We start from the raw sequence: 23,483 nt of genomic DNA on the forward strand, positions 1-23,483 counted from the left end.
GAAACAGGCCCTAAGCCTTACTAATGTGGTCTTATTGTCTTTTGACATATGTCAATTAATAAACAGCGTTCCTAAAAAAAAACTGCATTCCTTAAGAAATGTGTTTGCTCTGGGCCTTTACTACGAAGTGCAAACTGCCTTCTCTGTTTGTTTTGTCCGAATAAACAAAGACGGCATTACTTTTATCTGACACTTAAAGTTAGTCGACAAGTGGTGAAACAGGCCCTTACCCTATTTCCATATCTATCACTTACACAGTAAATGGTATCTTATTCCACAGGACACTAAACACGCAGCGTCTCTCACCCTCGCCGAGCAGTACGTGGCCGCGTTCAACAAGTTAGCTCGCACCAACAACACGCTGATACTGCCGGCTAACGCTGGCGATGTCTCCAACTTAGTTGCACAGGTGGGTGGCTAGCATTGCAGACGCGCTGTGACATTCCAGTCGCAGCCACAAGTGTCGCAAACCACAAGTACCTATTTGTATGCGGAACAAACCACATTTTTGACAAATATTATGAATTACTAGTTGGTTGCCCGCGACTCCGTCCGCGTAGAATTAGTTTATTGCTATCCCGCGGGAACTATGCAATTTTCTGGTATAAAAACTAACCCACATCTTTCGCGGGATTCAAACTATCTGTATACCGAATTTCATCTATATCGGTTCAGCGGTTTAGACGTGATGAGGTAACAAACAGACTGACAAACTTTCGCTTTTCTAATATTATTATAGCGGGATGGATAGTTGTTATTTAAGTGTGTTAATTTTTGATCAGTGCAAAGCAATTTTCCTATGATCTGCCCACTGCTCGGCGTTTGCTACTGCGTGATTCGGGAATCGGGAGACGTGAGCAGGCATTTACACCCTCGGTAATTGAAAGAAAAACATTTATTCGTGACATTTTCGTACAAGCAAAAAAAAAAATAGATAAAAAAACGAAAACCAAGACAGACATGTCACGAAATGGTCCCAACTCAGCATGTTGTCAACTTTGCAGCCGACGCTGATCTTCCGTTGGTAAGGCATTGGAACCATGATAATGGATCTTTCACAGTCATGTTTAAGTAAAACCCCACTTTTAATTACAGTGACCATGCACTTGTAATTCAATAATTTTTGTTTTCAACATCTAAAAAAAAGTTAACCTCACTTATACTGGTTTGTTCGCGAGGATACAGTAATTCTTAAAGCCTCTGGCTATAATCGATAATTCTTTGACCCAGGCAATGTCCATTTACTCTACGGTCTCACAACACAATCTCCAAGCAGCAGCGTCACAACCGGACGTAACAGAAGCAGCCTACGAAGACCCCCTAGTCAAGTTCAACGCTCTCACTGAAAAAGGTACGACCATGGCCGGCCAAGCTGTAACTAACGAGGACGATAGCCTAGCAGAATACTTCTCAGACGACGAGGAGAGAGAGAAAGCGTTACAAGCACAGAAAGAGAAGAAAGAGAAAGAACAGATTGTCCACAAGTACGAAAGAGATTCATAAGGTTTCAGTAAGAGTATATAGTCGCCTGTTATTAAATAAATTTACGTTAATAGTTTACTTGTTTTTATTACATCTGTTTTCTGTGACGCCATTCAACTGATAGAACTCTAGAGTCCTTCAGAGAACGAGTTGACTCAATTCTTGAAGAAGACAACGAATTTGTTCGAACCTTTACCCGAATTCATTCGCGTTAACATACTAGTGGGGTACTTATGGCCACTCAATGTATGGGAACCAATATTTTTGACATTAAAGGATGAGACTTGGCACACTTGTTCCTTAGGTGGACCAGAGTGGAAAACGCCCGGGAGCCAGCGGGAGCCACCCTGCAGGGGGGGAGGGGGAGGGGGTAAAGTTTACTTACGCCGCGCGTACTGTTGGTCGTAATAACTGCTAATTTATTGCTACTATGGCAAGTTGGGTATCATTTTCGGATAAATAAAAGATGGCCGATCATTATCCGAAACAAAAAAAACACCTTTACATACAAAAAAAAATAATTACGGCCGATAATTGAAAATTTCATGAAAAAAATTTTTTTTCCTGTAACGATATATCTCGAACGCATACCGATATTGGCAAAAAAAATGTGTCAAGAAAGCCACATTCATACAGATTCCAAAAATATAAGCATTATTGGAACAATTTAATAAAAAATGCGTTTAAAAAATATTATACACATCGCGGCAGTAGCATATTTAAAGAAATATTAGATTAATAACATCAACAAAGAGTACTTTTATAGGTTGCTAGGGTCATGTACAACTAAATACAGTCTATTTAGATAGAATAAAGCACAATGTAAATGTGATGCTTTTAAATTACAATAACTTTGTATGTACTATGTATACGAGTATATATACAATCAATTACCTAAGTATGGTTCTATTTAAACTTATAACTGACCTGAGCCTAATGACGATTGCAAGTAACATAAAGATTTGTTATTAAACAAACTTTTATATTTAAAATACTGTCTTATAAATATTTTGTTTATTATGTACATTTTCCCCCGCAGTCGCACAATTCCGTGCACTTAAGTTGCCGCTGGAAACACTTACACCTCGAACCACCGCAACACTTTTTGCACCTGCATCGAATCATTTTCAAGCATGCACCGGCAGCTACTGGTTGGTCTGTCCAAGTAGGTCGCCTGCTGTCACTGGCTTTGGTCCATCGTCAATTAGATGGATCAGGAAGATTTTGTGTCGGTGAAATCTGACCCCATACATAGACAGCTTGGAACACTGCTTGCAGGAAATGCTGATACAGAGCGGCTTTCGTTGGTGGTATAGTTTCCAGTTGGCGGGTTTTTTTTTGAAAACGCAGATGCTTTCGGGCTTCATTTACAGTAGAAAATGAACTGGATCTAAAACAAAACGAAAAAATATCAACTAAGTACTAAAATACTTAATGTTTTATTAATTTTATTGAAATGCACATTATTACCTATCATATAAAATGACGACAAACTTTTCAATAATCGCAAAAGCCTCGGTAGTCCTTCCCTCATATGCTGCCAGAAACCCTTCTGTAGCATTAGGAAATGCGTTCCATATCTCTATTGCACTTTTTTTGCCATTCCCGTTTAAACAGGAGACATTGTCACACCCTATGAAGGCGTGAAACAGGGGAGCACTTTCGCTAGAGCCTAGCTAGAGGAGCTGTGGATACACATCGGCACTGGAAAACACCAGCAGTACCTTCCATATCATGAAATAGCTAATGCTCTAGGTGAAAAAGAATTAGTATTATCAATTTTATTTATCCGTGTAAATCCAAGTAAGGCAAAATATAAAATATTTCCTTTTACAGGGCCAGAAAAAGCGAGTGCTCCCCCTGTTCCACGCCTTCACAACACTGTCTCCTATTTTAACGGGAAAGGCAAAAAAGTGCAATAGAGACATGGAACGCATTTCCTAATGCTACAGAAGGGTTTCTGGCAGCATATGAGGGAAGGACTAGCGAGGCTGTTGCGATTATTGAAAAGTTTTTCGTCATTTTATACGATAAGTAATAATGTGCATTTCAATAAAACTAATAAAACATTAAGTATTTTAGTACTTAGTTGATATTTTTTTCGTTTTGTTTTAGATCCAGTTCATTTTCTACTGTAAATGAAGCCCGAAAGCTTCTGTGTTTTCAAAAAAAAACCCGCCAACTGGTAACTATACCACCAACGAAAGCCGCTCTGTATCAGCATTTCCTGCAAGCAGTGTTCCAAGCTGTCTATGTATGGGGTCAGATTTCACCGACACAAAATCTTCCTGATCCATCTAATTGGGGATGGACCAAAGCCGGTGACAGCTGGCGACCTACTTGGACAGACTTACCAACCAGTAGCTGCCGGTGCATGCTTGGAAATGATTCGATGCAGATGCAAAAAGAGTTGCGGTGGTTTGAGGTGTAAGTGTTTCCAGCGGCAACTTAAGTGCACGGAATTGTGCGACTGCGGGGGAAAATGTACATAATAAACAATATACGTATTTATAAGATAGTATTTTAAATATAAAAGTTTGTTTCATAACAAATCTTTGTGTTACTTGCAATCGTCATTCATTAGGCTCAGCTCAGTTATAAGTTTAAATAGAAACATACTTACTTGATTGTAAATATACTCGTATACATAGTACATACAAAGTTATGGTAATTAAAAAGCATTGTGCGACTGCGGAGGAAAATGTACATAATAAACAAAACATTTATAAGACAGTATTTTAAATATAAAAGTTTGTTTAATAACAAATCTTTATGTTACTTGCAATCGTCATTAGGCTCAGCTCAGTTATAAGTTTAAATAGAACCATACTTACTTGATTGTATATATGTGGGATCGTGCGAAGGAAAACAAACTTTTCGAAATAAAATAAGAAAAAGTTTATTAAAAATTAAACTACTGAATACGTAAAAAAACAATGAAAACAGAAAAGACAACTAGCACGTAGGCTCACCCGATCGTAACTCGCACTCCTTTACTCATTCGCTCGTCTCATTCACTCCACATTAGTCTTCAGTCATTCGGTCGCTCGTTTACATCAAATCATTCTAACATTAATCCACCCTCATTCCCACATATATACTCGTATACATAGTACATACAAAGTTATTGTAATTTAAAAGCATCACATTTACATTGTGCTTTATTCTATCTAAATAGACTGTATTTAGTTGTACATGACCCTAGCAACCTATAAAAGTACTCTTTATTGATGTTATTAATCTAATATTTCTTTAAATATGCCACTACCGCGATGTGTATAATATTTTTTAATCGCATTTTTTATTAAATTGTTCCAATAAAGCTTATATTTTTGGAATCTGTATGAATGTAACTTTCTTGACACATTTTTTTTTTGCCAATATCGGTATGCGTTCGAGATATATCGTTACAGGAAAAAAATTTTTTTCATGAAATTTTCACTTGTCGGCCGTAATTATTTTTTTTTGTATGTAAAGGTGTTTTTTTTGTTTCGGATAATGATCGGCCATCTTTTATTTATCCGAAAATGAGACCCAACTTGCCATAGTAGCAATAATTAGCAGTTAGTAAGAGTATATAGTCGCCTGTTATTAAATAAATTTACGTTAATAGTTTACTTGTTTTTATTACATCTGTTTTCTGTGACGCCATTCAACTGATAGAACTCTTAGAGTCCTTCAGAAAACGAGTTGACTCAATTCTTGAAGAAGACAACGAATTTGTTCGAACCTTTACCCGACTTCATTCGCGTTAACATACGATCTGATATTTGATTTGAAATTCCGAGTTCACTAAATTCCCGCGGGAACTCTGACCATAAAGGATTATTTGGAAAATTTCAAGCCCAGAGACTTCGGTGGTTTAGGCTACGCATTGTCAGTCAGTTAGGCACCCATGTTACTTTTACTTAGATGCCTCTGTTGAATCCCGTGGTTGAATCTAGCGAAATTAAAACAATTACGTTATATTTTTATAGAAGTATAATTAAAGTCAACAATATCACTCGGCCAATTGAACAGTCTATAAATTGTAACATTTGTATAAAAGTACATCTAGCCATTAAATATTTTGATTCACAAACCATAAACTTGCTATAACAAAGATATAAATTCATATGAAGATCTATAATTATACGTGAAGTCATCTTACTTTACTGCAGTTACGCATTACATTCTTCTTATCCTTAGTTCGAGTAGATTGTCATAAATACCTCAAAAAAGAGCTATCACGCTTTGGAGATTTGGAGAAAGAAGGAATAAAATTAATAATTGATACCATCTGGTACATAATCTCGACTATCTTTATTTGCTTAAATTATAAGGGCGTGATAAGTGACAAGTGGTATTAATTATGAGTATTTTATGAGTGAAAACCGTTAAGTTCAAAACATTAGATTATAAAGAATTACTTTAATGACTGTAATAATAATTATTTCCAGTAACAAAACTAAAAAAAAAAAACAGAAAGAATTAGGTGGAGCAATACATAATATGAGTGGCATATAGGTACGCCTAGGAACAACATTTAAGAGTCCGAAATGTAACACCAAGGAAATAGCTCGATGATACATTCCAGCGCGATAGCTCTATTTGCATTAACAAAGTTGCTTACTTAATAATAAAATAACTAATGCATTTCTTAAAATTAGTTTAACTTAAATCTAGATAGTATAGGCACACATTACACGGAACCACTTATATGACTTTAGTTATATTTATTGAGTGTTCTCAATTCAATTTGAGACAATGTTAGGGGGCAAATAACTTTGAAAGACATTTTACCTGACTAGGGGACTCGATCGAAAAAAGGATTTCTGTGAACATAGCGGATCAATTGACTCCAAAAAAGGACAACAGAATGCTTTTAATTGGCAGTCTTAAATAACTATCAATATCTACCTTTTTGATCTCAATAATAATTTCTGTTCTGTAATAATAATATTAAATAATCTATCTTTTTGATCATTAACATATTTTGAAAGATTGAAGGTTTAATTTGTACTATACATTTCTTCGGTGCCTGGCAACTGGAGTCTATGGGGGGGAAGCCTATGTCCAACAATTGACGTCCTATGGCTTATATGATAATGATACATTTCTTCTCAGTAATTGTTTTCTATATTGATCACTAATGCAACTTTAATGGCTCTAATAAATTCTGATTACAATGTAACCAAAGCTCCAATCTACAAGTATTTTTAAATTCGTGATTATTAGTTAATTTTATTACTAGGTCCCATAACTTCAACACAACAAGTACCTATAATAACTTTATGGTTATCTTATCCTGATTGGTCAATTATACCGCTATGTTCATTTTGACCTATCCTTTAACTATGACTTTGGGAGGGTATAGTGAGTGCTCTTTTGTTCGTACTGCAGGCAAGTGGGGAAAAAATCCAGTAATCTGCAACTACTTTCCCAGTAGTAAGCATCGGCGGCAATTTGAGGGAATAAAGGTAGACTTCCGACTAAAACGGCTCTATCGCAACGGCCGCAGCGTCAGAGCCGCTGGCTGCGTCAGTATCGCAGCGGCTCTGACGCAGGTGTCAGTTTGCTGTTATTCCATGCAAAATAACCACAAAACCACGTGCGATCCCAGCGATTGCGCGGCAGTGCTTGCGCAAACATGGCACGGGCGCTATCGCTCGGCGATACTGACGCGGCGCCACTGTCGCGGCGACAGTGAGGCTGCGAAAGTGACACTGCGTTCAACCGTTAGTTCATACGTTTCCGTACTGCATAATACTATCGCTCTATCGCCGCGTTACTGTCGCTGCGTTAGTGACGCCGGAGCCGATCTACTCGGAAGTCTACCTTAACTGGGAATAAAATCCCCAGTTGTTCGCACCCGCAGCTATAAATGCAAGCAACACAACAACAACAAAGGGGTGCGAACAAAAGGGCATAGAACGGGCTTAGAGCGGTTTGTCCGATCTGAATCCGTGAAAATATTGTCTGGAGCAGTTCTAGAACTATTTGTTTGGTAGTTTACGTACTAGATACAATTTTCGTCATCCGATTTCACCATACAAAAATAGTTCTACGACTACTCCGGTCCATATTTTCATGGATTAAGATAGTTGTAGTGCGTAACCGCTCTTAAGAGTTCTAGGGCACGTGTTCCTCATTGTTTAGTAAAACTTTATGACATTTTAACGAATCTGCCGCGATGATTAAAGTAACTGACAGTACCGACTTCTGGCTGTATTTCGGTGGGCGTCGGCATTTTGTGGAGACTTACATAAGATGCTGAGAGTTCCGTTTCATCGAACTGTCGAAGATGAATCTGGAAATAAATAATTATAGGAATATATTTATTTATAACAAAAAGCAATAAAACACAATAAATTAAACATTTAAAAATATGACTATGTACAAAAAATATATATAACCTAGCCTAACCTATAAATAAAAAATCCCTCCTAGGTCACCGTCGCAATAATTATTAATTTTGTACCAAATTTTAGATTAATTGACATATTGATGTTAAACTGGTATCATATATAGGTATGACATGACACAGCTTGGGAGGTTATTAAAAATTAGGCAAATTGCGAGTCAGACTCGCGCACAGAGGGTTCTATGAACGCTATGAACTTGGACGGCCGTATCTATGAAAACTCATTGTTAGCAGAGCCACTTCTAAGCAAAATATCGCTGTGTGGGGACACTACATTGGTTACGGACATAGATAGATAGACAAACAAGACCTTTATGGTTGTGCTATAAGAGCTACATTCATAGCAAATTTCACGTTTCTCGGACAACTGGAAGTACCCAATAGGTTTTAAATATTGATTCCATGGCACAATACAAGTAATACGCAGTAGTTCGACTTCATACTAGCACCCGAATCGACGCACGCACACAGCCAAGAAACATTTAGACGGTCGCTAACCAATGATTGGTGTCTACGCAGTGCCACGCCGCGCGCCGCGCAGTCCGGTCGTTGGTCGAGTGCTGTGGCGCCCGCTCTATTCACCGCGGTTTCGATTCCGTAACGTACGCTATAGCGCTTGGTACTAACTAGGTACTATAAAATTTAATAATAACTACAAGTCGTTTCGAACTTGCTGCAATAGACGCGTTTTTTTTCTATTACCAACTTATAATTTAATAAATAATCATAAAATTAACATATGTTTCATCCCTACGCCTAAAACTACACACATACAATAAAAATCTACACACGTCTGTTCTACTTTTTGTAGACGCCAATCCTAGCGCTCCGCCCAGCCGTAGGTATAAATTTCAAGAATACGGCCTAGTCAATCTACTGCCTATTACTTGTATTGTATTCATGGCGTTTTGTATGGAAAACTTTTTTAATGTGAATATGGAACCCTAACAAATAAACAAAAAAACATACTAAAATGTGCAAATTAACTTCATCGCTTCTGCTCAAGTAAGGGAAGTTGCCGCCACTCTTCAAATGCGCTAGTTTTGCATGAGGGTAGGACTTGTACAGGTCTTCGCGAACTCGGGAGTTTAGGGCGCAGTCATCCCAGACGTCCATGATTGTGATTGGTAGCTCGCTGAGGAGTTGTGGCAGCATAAAGCTCGGAGTACAGTTGAGAGTCAGTCTTGATGCTAGTTCGGCTTGGTTGAGCGAGTCCAGCTGGAAGTTCAAGGGTAACAGTTTGTAGTTCTGATTGGTCAATTGACCCATCATATTTTTTTATTGTATTGTGCATAAGTCGGTGATAGTTTCTTAAGTAAGGTAAGGTAAGGTGGTAGGTTCTTAAGTTTCGATACTTCATCTTCATCAGACAAATATCCAACATTTGATGACCGGTTGGCCAAGTGGTTAGAGAACCTGACTACGAAGCTTGTGGTCCTGGGTTTTATTCCTGGCCGGAGCCTATATTTGTATGAATAATACGAATGTTTGTTCTCGGGTGTTGGATTTTTAATGTGTATTTAGTTAAGTATGTATTTATCTATAAAAGTATGTTTATCCGTTGCCTAGTTAGTATCCATAGTACAAGCTTTGCTTAGTTTGGGCCTAGGTCAATTGGTGTCAGGTGTCCCATGATATTTAGGTATATTTATTACTAGCTGTTGCCCGCGGCTTCACCCACATTGTATTTTTTCTGTATTTTCTTCCATAAAAACCTTCTCCTGATAGGAACAAACACAGCAAAAAAAAGAATTACCGAAATCAGACCAGTCGTCGCCGAATTTTGGTTTAGCAACACATTTTACGATTCATTTTTATTTATATATAAGAAGACTTATTATATTGAACTTATAAATTGAAAAAGAAACGAAACTAACTTGCACTACCTAAAAATTTAACACCATCATTAACATCCTAAATAAAAAGTAGTAATTTTGACACATAATTAAAATAGGTGAAAAAAAAATGTTTCAGTTATTTTACACTAAAACCTGCAAAATATATTTTATCTACTTATTATGTTATTTATACAGATAATAATAAAACAAATACTTTATTTGTCAATATAATGTGATTGTCATTAATATCATTTAAAATTTGTCTCCAATTGGTTTGTAAACTAATAAGATTGTAGATTCATTATTCCAAGTATCATAACTATCCACTGTTTAATGAATTTATCTCTAGTACACAAAAAGATCTGTATATTTAAATTTTATAATAAATATTAAGTTTACATATCAATTATGTATAATAAAGCGGCAAGACAAAGCTTTTATCGAACTGCCGAGGAGGGTTATGTTTTTGACCTTTATGTACTTATGTATGTGACTGATTCATGTTGATATCCCATTTTTTGTCAAGGAAATCATAGTGAAATTGATTATTAAAAGGTTTCCCTCTGAATCTGAATCAGTTTTTTCAACTGTATGTATGTATATTTCTAGGGATGGGCCGAATGTTCGTTTTATATTTGGTATTCGGCATATTTGGCAGGTTTACCGAATATTCATATTCGGCCGAATATTCGGCTAAATCACCGAATGTTCGGCAAAGTGGTACTCTTCTTTTGACTGTATCCATGTATGAGATGAGTGTTGAATGTGTAATTTTTATGAGGTACAGCGAGGCTTTGTTTTTGTTGACACTGCATGTAGGTTTATTTTCAATATCAGCAGATAAAAAAGATGGTTATTAATTAAAAACAAAATATAAGTATGTAACTGTTTTGAGTTTTAGCTACAGTGATTTTTATAATAAAATGATATGTTAATATAATCATTGAGGTCCTTACTGTGAGAAATTAAGCAATTTTTTTGTTTTAATCAAGAGTTGCATGATTAAACATTTCAACAAAAATGAATCATATTTCTAATTTCTATTTAGGAATCAATTATGATGCAAATATACAGCCAAATATTTGGTTTGGTAAAAAGTTTACCAAACATTTGTATTTGGTGCAACCCATGTTCGGCCCATTTCTATACATTTCTTCATCTCAGCAGGCTAAACCGCTGGACAGACTTAAACATATGAGGTATCGTTTGATTCTTCCTAACTGTCATAACAAGAAGTCATCACTTACTCTTTCTGCCATGAAATCAGCAGCTTCAACAATCCTCTTGTCAGCTTTTTCAACAGTGAAGTTGCCCATCAACATCTTCTTTAGTACTAAGGAGGGGAGCAGCCAGAACAGAGCAGATGAATCCTTGAATTCAAACACGCAAGTGTCTGCAAATGCGTTGCATAAAATTAGGGATGCAACTCGAGGACAGTTCAATGTTAGCTCAGCTAATTTCTGCGCAAGGAATCCACCTGTAAAAAAAACAATTTGATATATCTGTGATGTGATGCTTCACCGACATATCACTTCAATGAAAGATAGCAAGGTATATTTTGCCAATGATGCCATAGACCAGGCTTTTTCAACCTTTTGGTTTTAACAGCACACTTTTCGTTCATGAAAGTTTCACGGCACACCAGAAAAAATTGCTAAATGCGAGTAGGACTGGCACATAGAAGGTTCCACCTGCCCTGCCATTTCCTCTGCTCCGTTATCATACATAACAAATTGACAACTTGAATTGCACACTCCACGCGTCAGTTGTTTTTGTACTATTTTCTCATTAAAATTTCAATGCAACATACTTTGCGGCAATCAAGGCACACCTGAAAGTATATGCGGCACATTGGTGTGCCTCATCTGTCAAAGACACATAACACACATGAGAAGACTGTTCAGTTTAAAAAAACTTTGATGAGGTTATCAAAGTGGTTTTGGTGTTTATAATGTCTGTCAAAATAAGATGGTAAATTGTAAAGACAAGATCACCTGATATTAAATTATTTAGATTTATTAAATTAAAATGTTTGTCCATTGCTGTTGGTTTAAAGCAGGGGTCACCAAACTACGGACTGCGGGCAAGTGCGGCCCGCGGAAAGAAAACGTTATATGTTACTCATATCTCGGACTCAGTCTACTTAACTAATGTATTACCCCTATGACTGAATTTACATTAAGTGCAGTGTGGCCCTTGAGTCAAAAAGTTTGAAGACCCCTGGTTTAAGGGTTTAACATTGCATTGTACCAACTTGGCAGCATTTTACCAAAGCTTTCACAATTGACCTTGATTCATTCAATTTAATTCTTGTTATCTGAACAAATATTTGCGTTTTTGAAGACAGTTTTGTTAATTCTATTCTAGTAATAAGTTTTGAAATCTCTGAGATTATGAATTAAAAGCTCACCTAATGATGCTCCAAAGATATGTACTTTATCAAGCTCAAGGTAATCCATTAGGCGTTTGAATCCGTCGCACCATTCTTTTATATTCCAGTATGGCGGGGGTTCCACCGCTATCACACGGACTCCCCGTGAAGAGAGACCCATAACTTGCTTGAAGAAAGTGTCTGCTGTCCCAGATACCGGAGGCAAACAAATCAAAGGACACGCTACCGATCTCGGACCAGAATCGAATATTTTCCATGCCTAAGTAAACAAACAAATTGTCAGTCTACTCACTAACAGGGAAAGAAACTTTAAAATTGCGCAAAAGTCTTACCTTACAGCCATCAGAATCCACCACAATTTTTCTCAATGGGATGCTACTTCGAAAGCTCAAGTATTCATATGATTGTGATAAATCACTTACACAGCTCATTGTTTCACAATAGAAAATATATTTAAAACAAAACTAGAACCAAGCAGTTAAATAAATCTGGGAAACGTAAATAAACCTGACCAGGCAAGGACAAACCGTTCAAAAACAAACTAATCAAAGACTACAGTATATATAGGGAAACTAATTGCAAACTAAGTGGTGTAAGGAATGCAATGCAAGCAAACTGCAAAAGGAAATAAGGAATGGAATCTTTGAATGGATGGAATGGATCAATGGAATTATTTTTGACAGCGAGTGTGACTGACATTGACAGATAGGAGCACAGACTAGGGCACACATTTATTGATGGAGATATAACATATCGTATCGTACCGTCCCTCTCGCTCTCGTATTAAATAGTATGTGTCAGAGAGATCGCACGACACGAACTTCGAGTTTCGTAGTAGCCCGATAGTATGTGGTCCGATCACAGATTACCCCCCGATCGACTTGAAATTTGGTATACTTATGTAAATTTGGTGACAAATGTGACAATACAATAATCTGGTACTGACAGCTTGGTGGTTCTGCCAGGATCGTCTCCGCAGGAGGGAACTCCTCAGTGGTTAATGGTACCGACTCCGACTTGAAATTTGGTATGTACGGTACGGATATGTAGTTTAGATGACAATGCAAGTACAGTCAGCAAATAAAGCTTGTATTAAAAAATATTTTTTTAACAAAACTTATTTTGCTGCTTTTCAATATTGTGTGCGACTGACTCCTTTAATAAGGTTGTTATAATTTCTAAACGCCCTTATAAAACTAAAGCATATTAGTCATAGACACGCGAGTTGGGACCTATGAGTTGCGACGCCCCGGGTACAAATTTGAACACTACCTACTGGGCTAGGCGATATCATTGGACGGGATCCTTTTTAACGCCGTCCGACGAAAGAGAGGTGCTATAAGCTTGATGCCAATGTCTGTCTGTGGCAATCGTAGCTCTCAAACGGGTGGCCCGATTTTGATTTCGATTTTTTACGTGAAAGCGAATTTCCTTGCGGTAGTTCTTAGCTAGATTTCATTTAAAATCAATGAGGGCTTTCAATGAGGCGAAACATCGCTAGATGGCGTTAGCATCGTGAGGTCAGTTAGACGTTTGCTCGCGATTGGTTAAAAAAACTGAGTCAATCGCACACAACCAAACGTCAAATCTAAGCGTCAAATGGACCTCATGATACTCAAAGAGTATATAATCACTACGTTTTAAGAGTCGGAACTCTCATACAAAAACAATACCACGATTGTAGTATGAATTCAGTGTCTTTTTTGTGCCAATATCAAGAAACGAACTGCACAGACTAAACAGGGCCGAAAAAGTCAGATTGACAAGTAGTGTTGTTAGGAACAGTCGATATTATCGATATTGTAACAGCATAGTGTTGTGCTTTTTTATCGATATATTGTCAAAAAACGGCACGTAGTGGTGCGCTTTTTATTAATTAAATGATCGAATTAAAGAAAAAAAAAGTTGTTTTTCTTAATAATAATTTATTTTCATGTCATGGATCTGTTTTTCTTTACATAGGTAAATACAGTTTCACGTTACACAAGTATTGTATTGTAGTATTGTATTGTCCGTTTTGCACTGCACAGCACTTGTGGAAGGCTGTGCATGTAAATATTCCACACTGGGCAACTCCAAAGCTGAACCTGAAACAAAGTTAAATTTAGCCAGTAGCTTACACTAACTAATGCAAGATAAAATAAAATTGGTACGCACAATCCAATTTTTGTCATATTGCAGGTCAATGACCTATGTTTACCTAGACAACTTTCTTACAATTTCTTGCCTTATTGTCAAATATGTCTTTACTTGTCAAATGAATGAAATGAAATGAAGGTGATCTTGGAGTTAGTTGACAATACATAATTTTGTATACCTCTGATAAACAATCTACTTGCCATGCCAAATGTAATGAAATTAATTCTGTAGTTTTTACCCGATTCTGGTGAAGCCCAAAAGGAGGATTATATTTTGACCTGTATGTATGCATATCCATTTCTATCTCCTCTAACTACTAAGCAGCTCAACCTATTTTTAACCCCTAACGCAAAAAGAGGAGTGTTATTACATGAAGTGTACCATAAACACAGACAATACAGAAAAAATGATCAAGTGCGAGTTGGACTCGTACATGAAAGGTTCCGTAAACAGTTCAATAAAAGTTTTTCTGAAAATTCTTCTAATATAAGTATTTTTTTTTGCTGACTGTACTATATGCCCCTGGTTACCAAAGTACTCGTCAAGACGACAAACGAGTCCAAACTCGATGCAGTTGTGTTGTTTATCACAGTGTTCCTATGGTCACCCGCTAGCTTTATCATCAGATCAACTCTAAAATTCTAAATTATGCTATAAGGTATAGATTTTTATCAGTGATAGCTTACCTGTTGTATTGTCAGTTTTACACTGCGCACCACTTGTAGAAGGCTGTGCATGTAAATATTCCACACTGGGCAACTCCAAAGCTGAACCTGAAACAAAGTTTAATTTAGCCAGAAGCTTCCACTAACTTATACAGGTGAAATATAATTAGTGTGTATAGCCAATTTTTCTGTCTATTACTAATGCTCTGACCGGCAACTATACTATACACTCAAAATACCTAGCATTATTATTGATGACGAAGCAAATTAATTTATAACATATATTGTATGTAAAAAAATATGTGCATGTGTATTGATGGTATTTATTAGGGTTATGGTTTATGGGGGCGACTGAAAAACAGCGCCTGTTAGCCAAGGGACTTTGTTCTGCAAGGTGCAGGCATAAGCTGAGTCGCTTTCCCTTTTGATAGTTTGATTGTACTTATTATTTGTTATGTACCTATGTAGAATTTGTAAACAAACTATTAAATCAATATCTTTTATTATTTTATTATTATTATTATAAGATGCAGTAAGTCAAGTTGCAATAGAGATAAATTGAAAATAAAATAAAGTGTTTACCTTGGCTGTTCTTGCCATCTTTAGGGGAAACCCTTCAAGAATTTCTTCAGAAAGAGGTGGCATGGGAAGTCCCAATTTTGGTATGGCTTTCTTCTTCAGCCGGGTTTTCGATTTTGTGAAATCTCGTTGCCAACTACTTTCACCCACTGCTTACAACTGAAATAAAATTTAATTGTCGTGATACTATATAATACGAATTGACGTCGGCCAGCCAAATATAACCTCAACACCTATTATCAGATTTATCAGTAACTTTACTTACACATGTTCACTTAGAGGAAATCTAGCAAAGAACATTTTGTTTTCACAATGTTTTTCTTGAATACCACAAATTTCGCATCTCCTCATGTTGAATGGTTTCTTAGTAAAGGACAGCCGTGAAAATAACGGTAAAAACTAGAGTCCTGTCTCGAATAAATGCACTTTAGTGAAAGAAAAGTTAATGCGGAGGAGAAATAATCTCAAACTCAACGCTATTAACAAAACAAAACACCAAAATACACGAAAATTCAAACAGTAAACACAAAATCTCGCGAAGGCGTCCGTTCCCACGCAGCAGATGAAGGTTTGTGGGCTGCCATATAAAATTGAAAAATAGAACTACATTTTTTTCATTTACTTAAATAAAAAAGGATATCCAGTCAGAATTATTTTTATATTGTATTATTTATCTTAGTAATATTTTTTTCTGCTTATTTTTTTTTTCACAGCTTAAAATGTGAAGAATTGCAAATATTATAATTTAAGTGAAATCTTCTAAACACAGATCATTTCATAAATATGGCAACCAATAAGTTATTTTGGAGAGGTTGGTACAAAAAAGTCACTAGCTCCATACATTAGATTTTTTGTATGGAGTTTCAACCCACTGATGATACTATAATAACGCCGTCTAGCGATATTTCGCCTCTGTGAAAACCCCTCATTGGTTATTTTGTAGACATCAAACCTTGAAATGACAACGCCGGGAGTTTTTTAACAGGTGGTTGGGGTATCAACAAACTCATTTGTTTATTGTCTAGTTAGATTGAATAACTTGAGGAATATCGACATCGTCATTTCATTAGCTAATCATACACAAATAAAACAAAAGATCGCATCCAAACGCTTCTTGTAGTTTATTATAATTCTATTATTAATTAACATTCTCGTGTAATTTACCTACAATGATTTGCCAAACCACTTATCTATAACTTACGTTTAAAAATTCTGGACGAATCATTTAGGTTAGGTTAACAAATGTTTTATTAACTGACGCCCCCAGAAGGAGGGTTATTGCTGTTATTAGCTAAGACTGAAAGCATTTAGAATTTAATAACATGTTTTTTTACAAGGGATTTAATAAATTTGTTTGTAAGTAAGAATTCTTTTATCAGTAGAACAAATAAATCCTAACTTAGTGCACACTAACCATTAAGATTCATTTTTACTTACAATGTACATTACAAGTTACAAATAATTTCGTTTATCAATTAATTATTTTATAAGTAGGCATTTTATTGTAATCAGGCTAGGTTTAGTACGATAGCCAGTAAATTTATTAAACTAAGTTACTCACGGTATTTCTTTAGTATTATTATAATGTTGAGCATACTCACTATAAATCTCTGTACAATTTTACTTTTAATTTGTCTAACATAGCGCAGTGGTTCATCCATTCATGAATACCACTTAAAATAAACGTTATAATAAAGCCAAAATGAGATGCTCAATATAAATCACGACCCCAATTTTCGTGGTCTTCGACATCTGTCTCGATTCTGAAGTACAGAATGGTAGAATCGCTCACAATAGACGTCGGTGGCACCGAAAATCGGTATCCTAGTACTCAAGATAACTCGTAAGCAAAATGTGATGACAAATACAGTAATATTAAATAAAAAATAAGTGACATTTGAAAAATTCGCTACTAATTGAATAAATCTTAAATAACCTAACTAATATTAAGAGATACGTAACTCAAATAGGCAAATATGTTTTGAATAGAAGTATTGGTGGTGGTTTCTATAGAAATAATATATATTGTCTATTTGAATAGTTGCAGTGGGGAACATTGTTGCCATTATGTATACAAAAACAAGAGTTCCTTTTAATCATTCTCTTCTCTTTATAATTAAAAGATAATCTATCTAGTTCAGGCAAGCGACACGGACAACTAAAACATTTTTCTAAAATACATTTCTTAACCTTTTAACTGCATAGTGTTTTAGTCTAGTAAATAAAGGTTAATATGGTAAACATGGCTGCATTGTAATATGAAGTAATTCTGTTTATTATTCGCTCATTAAGCAGCCAAATTGTTACATTCATTGATAATTTTGCGGCTTGTCCAGCCTCTGTCTGTCAACTACTGCCATTAAAATGTAAAGCATAAACATCAGGCTCATGCTTTTCCTTTCCTTCGAAAGTTTTCTAGTTCACGGTGCCCTCCCCTCTAGTCCTACTAATACATCGAAACACAAACTACTCCTTTAGCTTAAGTTGTAAAGCAATCGCCACTTATATAGTGTTGTCTATGTACTTACAACGTAAAAAACAAATGATCGAATTTTAAAATGATCATAGACAATTCTGTTATCAGGTAGGTAGAGCGGCGGACTGGTACCGGGCCCGCTAGAATAGAAGCCCCCCCCATTTTCAAGGGCCCTGAATTAAGTAAACTAGACCAAGTATATTTACCATTTTTGTCAACCATACCTAGTCAGTTAAAATTTCTTGAAGCGTGTGGTATCTATTTCTAACAGATATAGACAGTGACACTGATCCATCGAAATAAATGCAAACAAATACCAAGATAAATCGTATGATGCGTTGCACATGTAAATATTTACTAATAGTCTACAAGGCATAGAAACATTTGTTAGCTGTCTTACTTTCAGTACATATACGAAGACCTTCAAAATAAGATGTTTTTAACTTTTTATAAAGATACATCTTCCAACTGTAATTTAGTAACGAATTTTGAGAAAGTACATATAATTTTATAATAAATTTTCTACTAATGTGTTAGAAAAAGAGTGAATTTAGATTGGTAGGCAAGATTCCAGAGTAATTTTAGTTGTTAAGCGAGGTCAGATTTTCTATCGCAAATTCAGGCAAGTTTATTTGCATCTAAAAAGGATTAACTTCTCAAAAAGTCACATCATATCATGACCATGAGTAAGGCAAGACGAAGTGTAAGTAAGAGGATAGTCGCTTAAATCGTCACAATCAAATGTATCGGAGAAGATTGGCAATGAGGTTATTGTTCAGTGTTGGACGCAACGCACGAGCTCATCAAACGCAATTGGAACTAGTGCAAAGTCCTGTGACTTGAGCGGAGTAAATCGCGTTGCGCAAATGATTTACGCCGTAAACGCCAAATGAAATACTAATGTAAAAGCTGACCGACACGTGCCATTTTACCGAATTAATATTTCGTGAGTTTGTTGGAATAAATTCGAAAAATAACAATTTAATTCTACCACTTTCAAGATAAGAGTAATGCATCTGCGGTCTAATTTAAATCATGAGAACGTATCTATTTTTACGCGTAGTGCAATGTCATACCGAAATAAATAAGTACGTTTTAGAACAGTACATTCACACCGGAGTTAGATTTCTATTTGGTATGTTTTGTAAGGCAGGATCGTGAATACCTATATACTTATATCATACCTCATATACCTATGTAGTGTTAAGGAATACGTTAGTTTAAGAGACGTGAGTTACTCGTCAATTGATTATCAGTACTGGCTTTGCCAAAATCTTCTTGCGGTGAGCTAATTCCTCTTGACTGAATAACTACTGGCAATATGGAAGTACTATACTATACGTAGCCCTCTCATTCTGAGAGGAGGCCTGTGCCCAGCAGTGGGACGTATATAGGCTGGGGATGATGATGATGATGATGATACTATACGTATATTGGTAGAATTATCTGCTATAATCAAATATTTCTAACAGAAATTAATAACGTAGGTATGATGGTTTCTTAAATGGTGTCAAAATTAAAAAAAAAAACTTTAGTAATTTATCAGCAAGCTGTATAGTGATGTCGAAAGAAATTAGTACCAATAAAATATAGGTTTTCATTGTGTTCTTTTTTCGAAATGTTAATAAAAGAAATGAAGGTCAGGAAGCCAAAAATAACTACATTGGATCGCTTCGGATAGCTATTTCCTTTGAAAATTGCTAAGGGTCAGTACTGCATTCCAACTGCAATGCAACGTAACCGCAACTTCCGACTGCCCATACATTTTTCGTTGCAGTTCGCTTGCAGTCGGCACAACTGCACTCTGACTGCAATTGAAATGTGCTGGACTGCAGTCCGTCTGTACTGGCCCTAAGGTAAGCTTCTCAAAAGCTGTTGTGAAGTTTCTTAACAAAAATGATAAAACGAAAAGTTCCTTCGGATTGTTACATATAATCATTCTTAAATTTGACCGGAAATCGCTGAGGTATGTTGCTTTACAGTTTCCCGGATTTATAGTGTAAAGCCAGCAGTTAATAAAGTTTGTTTAGCTTGGTTTATCTAAACTTTTCTCAAGTTATTAACCTAAAATTTCACATTTTGTCACAATATATTTTTTGGTGAAATAAAACAAACTAATGCAAGGATTTATACATAATTAGTTTAATTGGCAGTTACACTGTAAGTTGTCCTATAAATAAGACAAAAAATTCAGTGCAACAGCGACCTAACATGCGTATGTAAGTTATTTATGAGTCCTTGAGTCACTGTGGAATCTCATCTACGTCAATAATTTTATTAGTTTAAAACAATGCTTATCGAATGGCGTAAATATCACGATGACAAGGTCCTAAAGCGGCCTTGGAATCCAGTCGGTCGACTGTACTTACAGTAAACAATTTTTTATGTATATAGGCTTGCATGTGGCAAAAATCCCGCCTGATGTTATGCGGAGGTCTGCTCCCTAATCCACAAAAGTTACAAGTGTTAGAGTTCCACATAATTGTAATTTTTTTGTATAAGAAAGTTTATGTCTTTTTTGTAGCTCTTATAACTTTTGTGGTAAGTAGAGCGGGCGGGCACTAGTCTAAGATGGACGCTTGCTTAGTAAATATCCATTTATTGGCCAGATTGCAGCATTCAGGGAACACTGGCACCCACTGATGGCGATTAAATTAAAATGTAAATGTGATTTGAGAGCCAAAAGGTGAAATTTTAAATCATTGTTGACTTAACAGAATTGGATACAAGTTTCGAGGCCATAATCCTACGCGTTCGCACTCACCATTTCTACCTATCTAGCTCCATATACCATGGACAAAAAATGGTGAACCAAAACAATTACTTTGCTCACTCGACACCTTATGATAGCTACGTTTATGCAAGAAATGAAATGTGTGTTTATTTACTACCTCACCTTCCACACTGTAAGAATACACACAAATCACATAAAACCAACTATTACCACTACACTGACGCGTTTCGAACTCAAACAGAGCTCATCTTGAGAGCAACACAACCGTTCACCATGCTACCAGTTGTTAGACTTATTGGTAAGCACAGTAATTATTTTAGCTCACTGATGGACCTACGGAAAGTAATGTCTGATTCAGTAAATTGAAAAATGGTGATTACAGTCGCGTCGAATATTAAGCAAGGGCATAGCGAGGTACGGGGAGGGGTACGTAGACGTAGCTATATTCAGCCTGTCTAAGCTCGTGGCAAGTACCTTAGGTATATCGACCGCTTACTTTCTCAACCTCGTATTTGGCCACATAAATTGCTTCTTTCTTGTTCTTCTTTATCTTTATGTTAAGTATGATAGTGTTGATTTGTTGTTTATTATAATTCGGGTAGATACGAGGTAGAGAAATTACATGGGCAATGTGCTATGGTGTGCACTGAGTAGGCAGTCGAGCGGGGTGTGGGTACCCGGAATCGATCCAATGCACGCCAAGTATATTGTTGGCTTTCCCTAGCCAAAACCCCGGCTACGTCCTTGACAGTTAATATACATAGCTAAAACACCACAGGACTTATCACGCAAAACACGAGTAATATTTACCTCGAAGTTTCGACCACATTACAGTGGCCGTGGTCACCAGACTACAGTGTAGGGTGTCAAGTTTGCCTAGCAGCGCGAGTCCTTCGAACTACCCGCACATAGTCATTTTTATAAGTCCTGTTTGTGGTATTTTAGCTTTGAGTGAAAATCAGGAAAGTTTAGAACAGTAATTATACAGTTTAAATATGTCTAGTGGTCCGTCCGTTGCGGCTGGCCATGGGCCGCGGCGCGCCTCACGACTCGCCGTTGCCGCTGTCGTCGCCATCGTCGCCTGCTTCTAGCTCCTCGTCGCTGGTGTCGAGATCGTCGTAGTCGTCGTCGTAGAAATCTGTCATGTCCAGCTGAAAAGAGAAACCGGTGGTCAAATACAATACAACACAACCAACTTGGAAAAGTTGAAAACATCCGATGGTGGCCTTTTCAAAGTTCAATATTCCAAAAATGGCAGAACCGATTTTAATTCAACATAGCTAAGAGCCACCGCAAGGAAACTAGCTTTAACCATTAAACCAGGCAACGAGGGTATTTTGAGGGTAGTATTATTTATTACATCATACATACATTGCAAGTTAAATAAAAGCTTGTAATAAAAATCTAATCTGATGTAAGTATTTAGTCTTATAAAGTACGGTCAAGGTCTTTAATCCCTGACCCACCACGGAACCATTTGACAGTAAACGTCATAGTGACATCGCATTAATTAACAAGGAAAATCATAATGACTTTCCTTTGAACAAATTCCGTGGTGGCTCATGAATTAAAATCCTTGATCGTACATTGCCTGGTTAAGGTTAAAGTAACAAAATGCATCGAAATTGGTCCATCTGTTTGAGAGTTACGATGCCACAGAAAGTCAGATATTGGTGTCAAAACTATAATATAACACCCCCTCTTTTAGCGTCGGGGGTTGAAAACACGAGACCCCCGATATTCAAAAGCTAACCCTGTTCCGTACTATACAGATATATTTGTAGATTTTCCTATGTTACGATATTCTCCAATGACAACCCTGCACTCTGAACTTTTGATTCATAAATTAATTTAAGGAGCAAGGTAATTTTGTCATCAGAAAAAGTTTCAAGCTAAATTATTTTTTCTACCAGTTTTTTTTCTGGTGCCCGTAACATTACTTTCCTCCATTCGTTATAAGATAAAAATATAAATACGGTAAATCGTTAATTAATTTTAACACTACTTTGGTTTTTTGGTTTCCCCATCTATCTACAGATAAAATAACTACGCACCATTTTTATTCCAAGTTGACACGAACTTTGCTACAACATTAAAGATAATGCAATACCTACTATACAAAAAGAGCTTATAATCCGAATTAGATACTAAATAAATGAACTTTATTCAATTTGCTTCAAGATTCAGAATAGTTTACATATTGATTATAAGAGATGTTTGAATTTCGTACGATATCTCTTCGTTGCTATTGAAACGACATTCTTCTTAGGGGCTGTTTCACCATCCATTGATTAGTGTTAACCGACGGTTAAATGTGATGCAGTCTCCGTCTATTCGAACAAAACAAATAGAGATGGCATCACACCTAACCGCCAGTTAACACTAATCAATGGATGGTGAAACAGCCCCTTAGAATGTTAAAAAATTTGTTAGGTTAGTTCAGAGATTTAATTAATACCTAGGTACCTATAACGTACGTAGGTACAGTATACACTGAAAGGTATACTCGTAACGTAAACAATAAACTGCATCAAATTTTCGTTGGCATTCTCAATCTAATTAAAGTATAAAAGTTGATGCAATATCTTTATTATGGAGTGTAAAGTTTTGAGATAAATGCCTTTTTTACAACTAATTACACTCCGCAGGTTTTTTCTTACAATAAAAAGAAGGATGCTCTAAATTTATTCTAAACAAATTAATACACTGAACAGAAACGATCATAGTGACTAAAAAACAATAAGGTAATATACGCACGTGACCTTAATATAAAAA

The 23,483-nt window shown here is 36.3% G+C and overlaps 3 protein-coding genes across 4 annotated transcripts in view; 1 reads left to right on the forward strand and 2 right to left on the reverse strand.

Moving 5' to 3' along the window:
* Positions 1-1,558, forward strand: part of Stoml2 (stomatin like 2) — a 41,944-nt gene extending 40,386 nt beyond the window's left edge. For both annotated transcript variants that reach the window (XM_074097716.1, XM_074097714.1), the window contains exons 7-8: positions 281-409; positions 1,231-1,558. In XM_074097716.1, coding sequence (XP_073953817.1) covers positions 281-409; positions 1,231-1,503 — 402 coding nt within the window. In that variant the 3' untranslated portion in view covers positions 1,504-1,558. The remainder of the gene's footprint in view (positions 1-280; positions 410-1,230) is intronic.
* Positions 1,559-5,445: 3,887 nt separating this feature from the next.
* Positions 5,446-12,817, reverse strand: LOC141435138 (maspardin-like). Its single transcript, XM_074097719.1, has 5 exons — positions 12,448-12,817; positions 12,134-12,374; positions 10,971-11,200; positions 8,855-9,103; positions 5,446-7,771 (listed from the first exon to the last, which is right to left on the reverse strand). The coding sequence occupies exons 1-5, from the start codon at positions 12,544-12,546 to the stop codon at positions 7,628-7,630; spliced, it is 963 nt and encodes a 320-aa protein (XP_073953820.1). The 5' UTR covers positions 12,547-12,817; the 3' UTR covers positions 5,446-7,627.
* A 3,778-nt stretch (positions 12,818-16,595) lies between these two features.
* The window catches only part of LOC141435139 (ubiquitin-conjugating enzyme E2 R1), a 35,981-nt gene continuing 29,093 nt past the window's right edge, over positions 16,596-23,483 (reverse strand). The window contains exon 6 of the mRNA XM_074097720.1: positions 16,596-21,859. Within this exon, the coding sequence (XP_073953821.1) occupies positions 21,752-21,859 (108 nt within the window). The 3' untranslated portion in view covers positions 16,596-21,751. The remainder of the gene's footprint in view (positions 21,860-23,483) is intronic.

Source organism: Choristoneura fumiferana, chromosome 14 (genome assembly GCF_025370935.1).
Source record: "Choristoneura fumiferana chromosome 14, NRCan_CFum_1, whole genome shotgun sequence".
Classification (NCBI taxonomy): Eukaryota; Metazoa; Arthropoda; class Insecta; order Lepidoptera; family Tortricidae; genus Choristoneura; species Choristoneura fumiferana.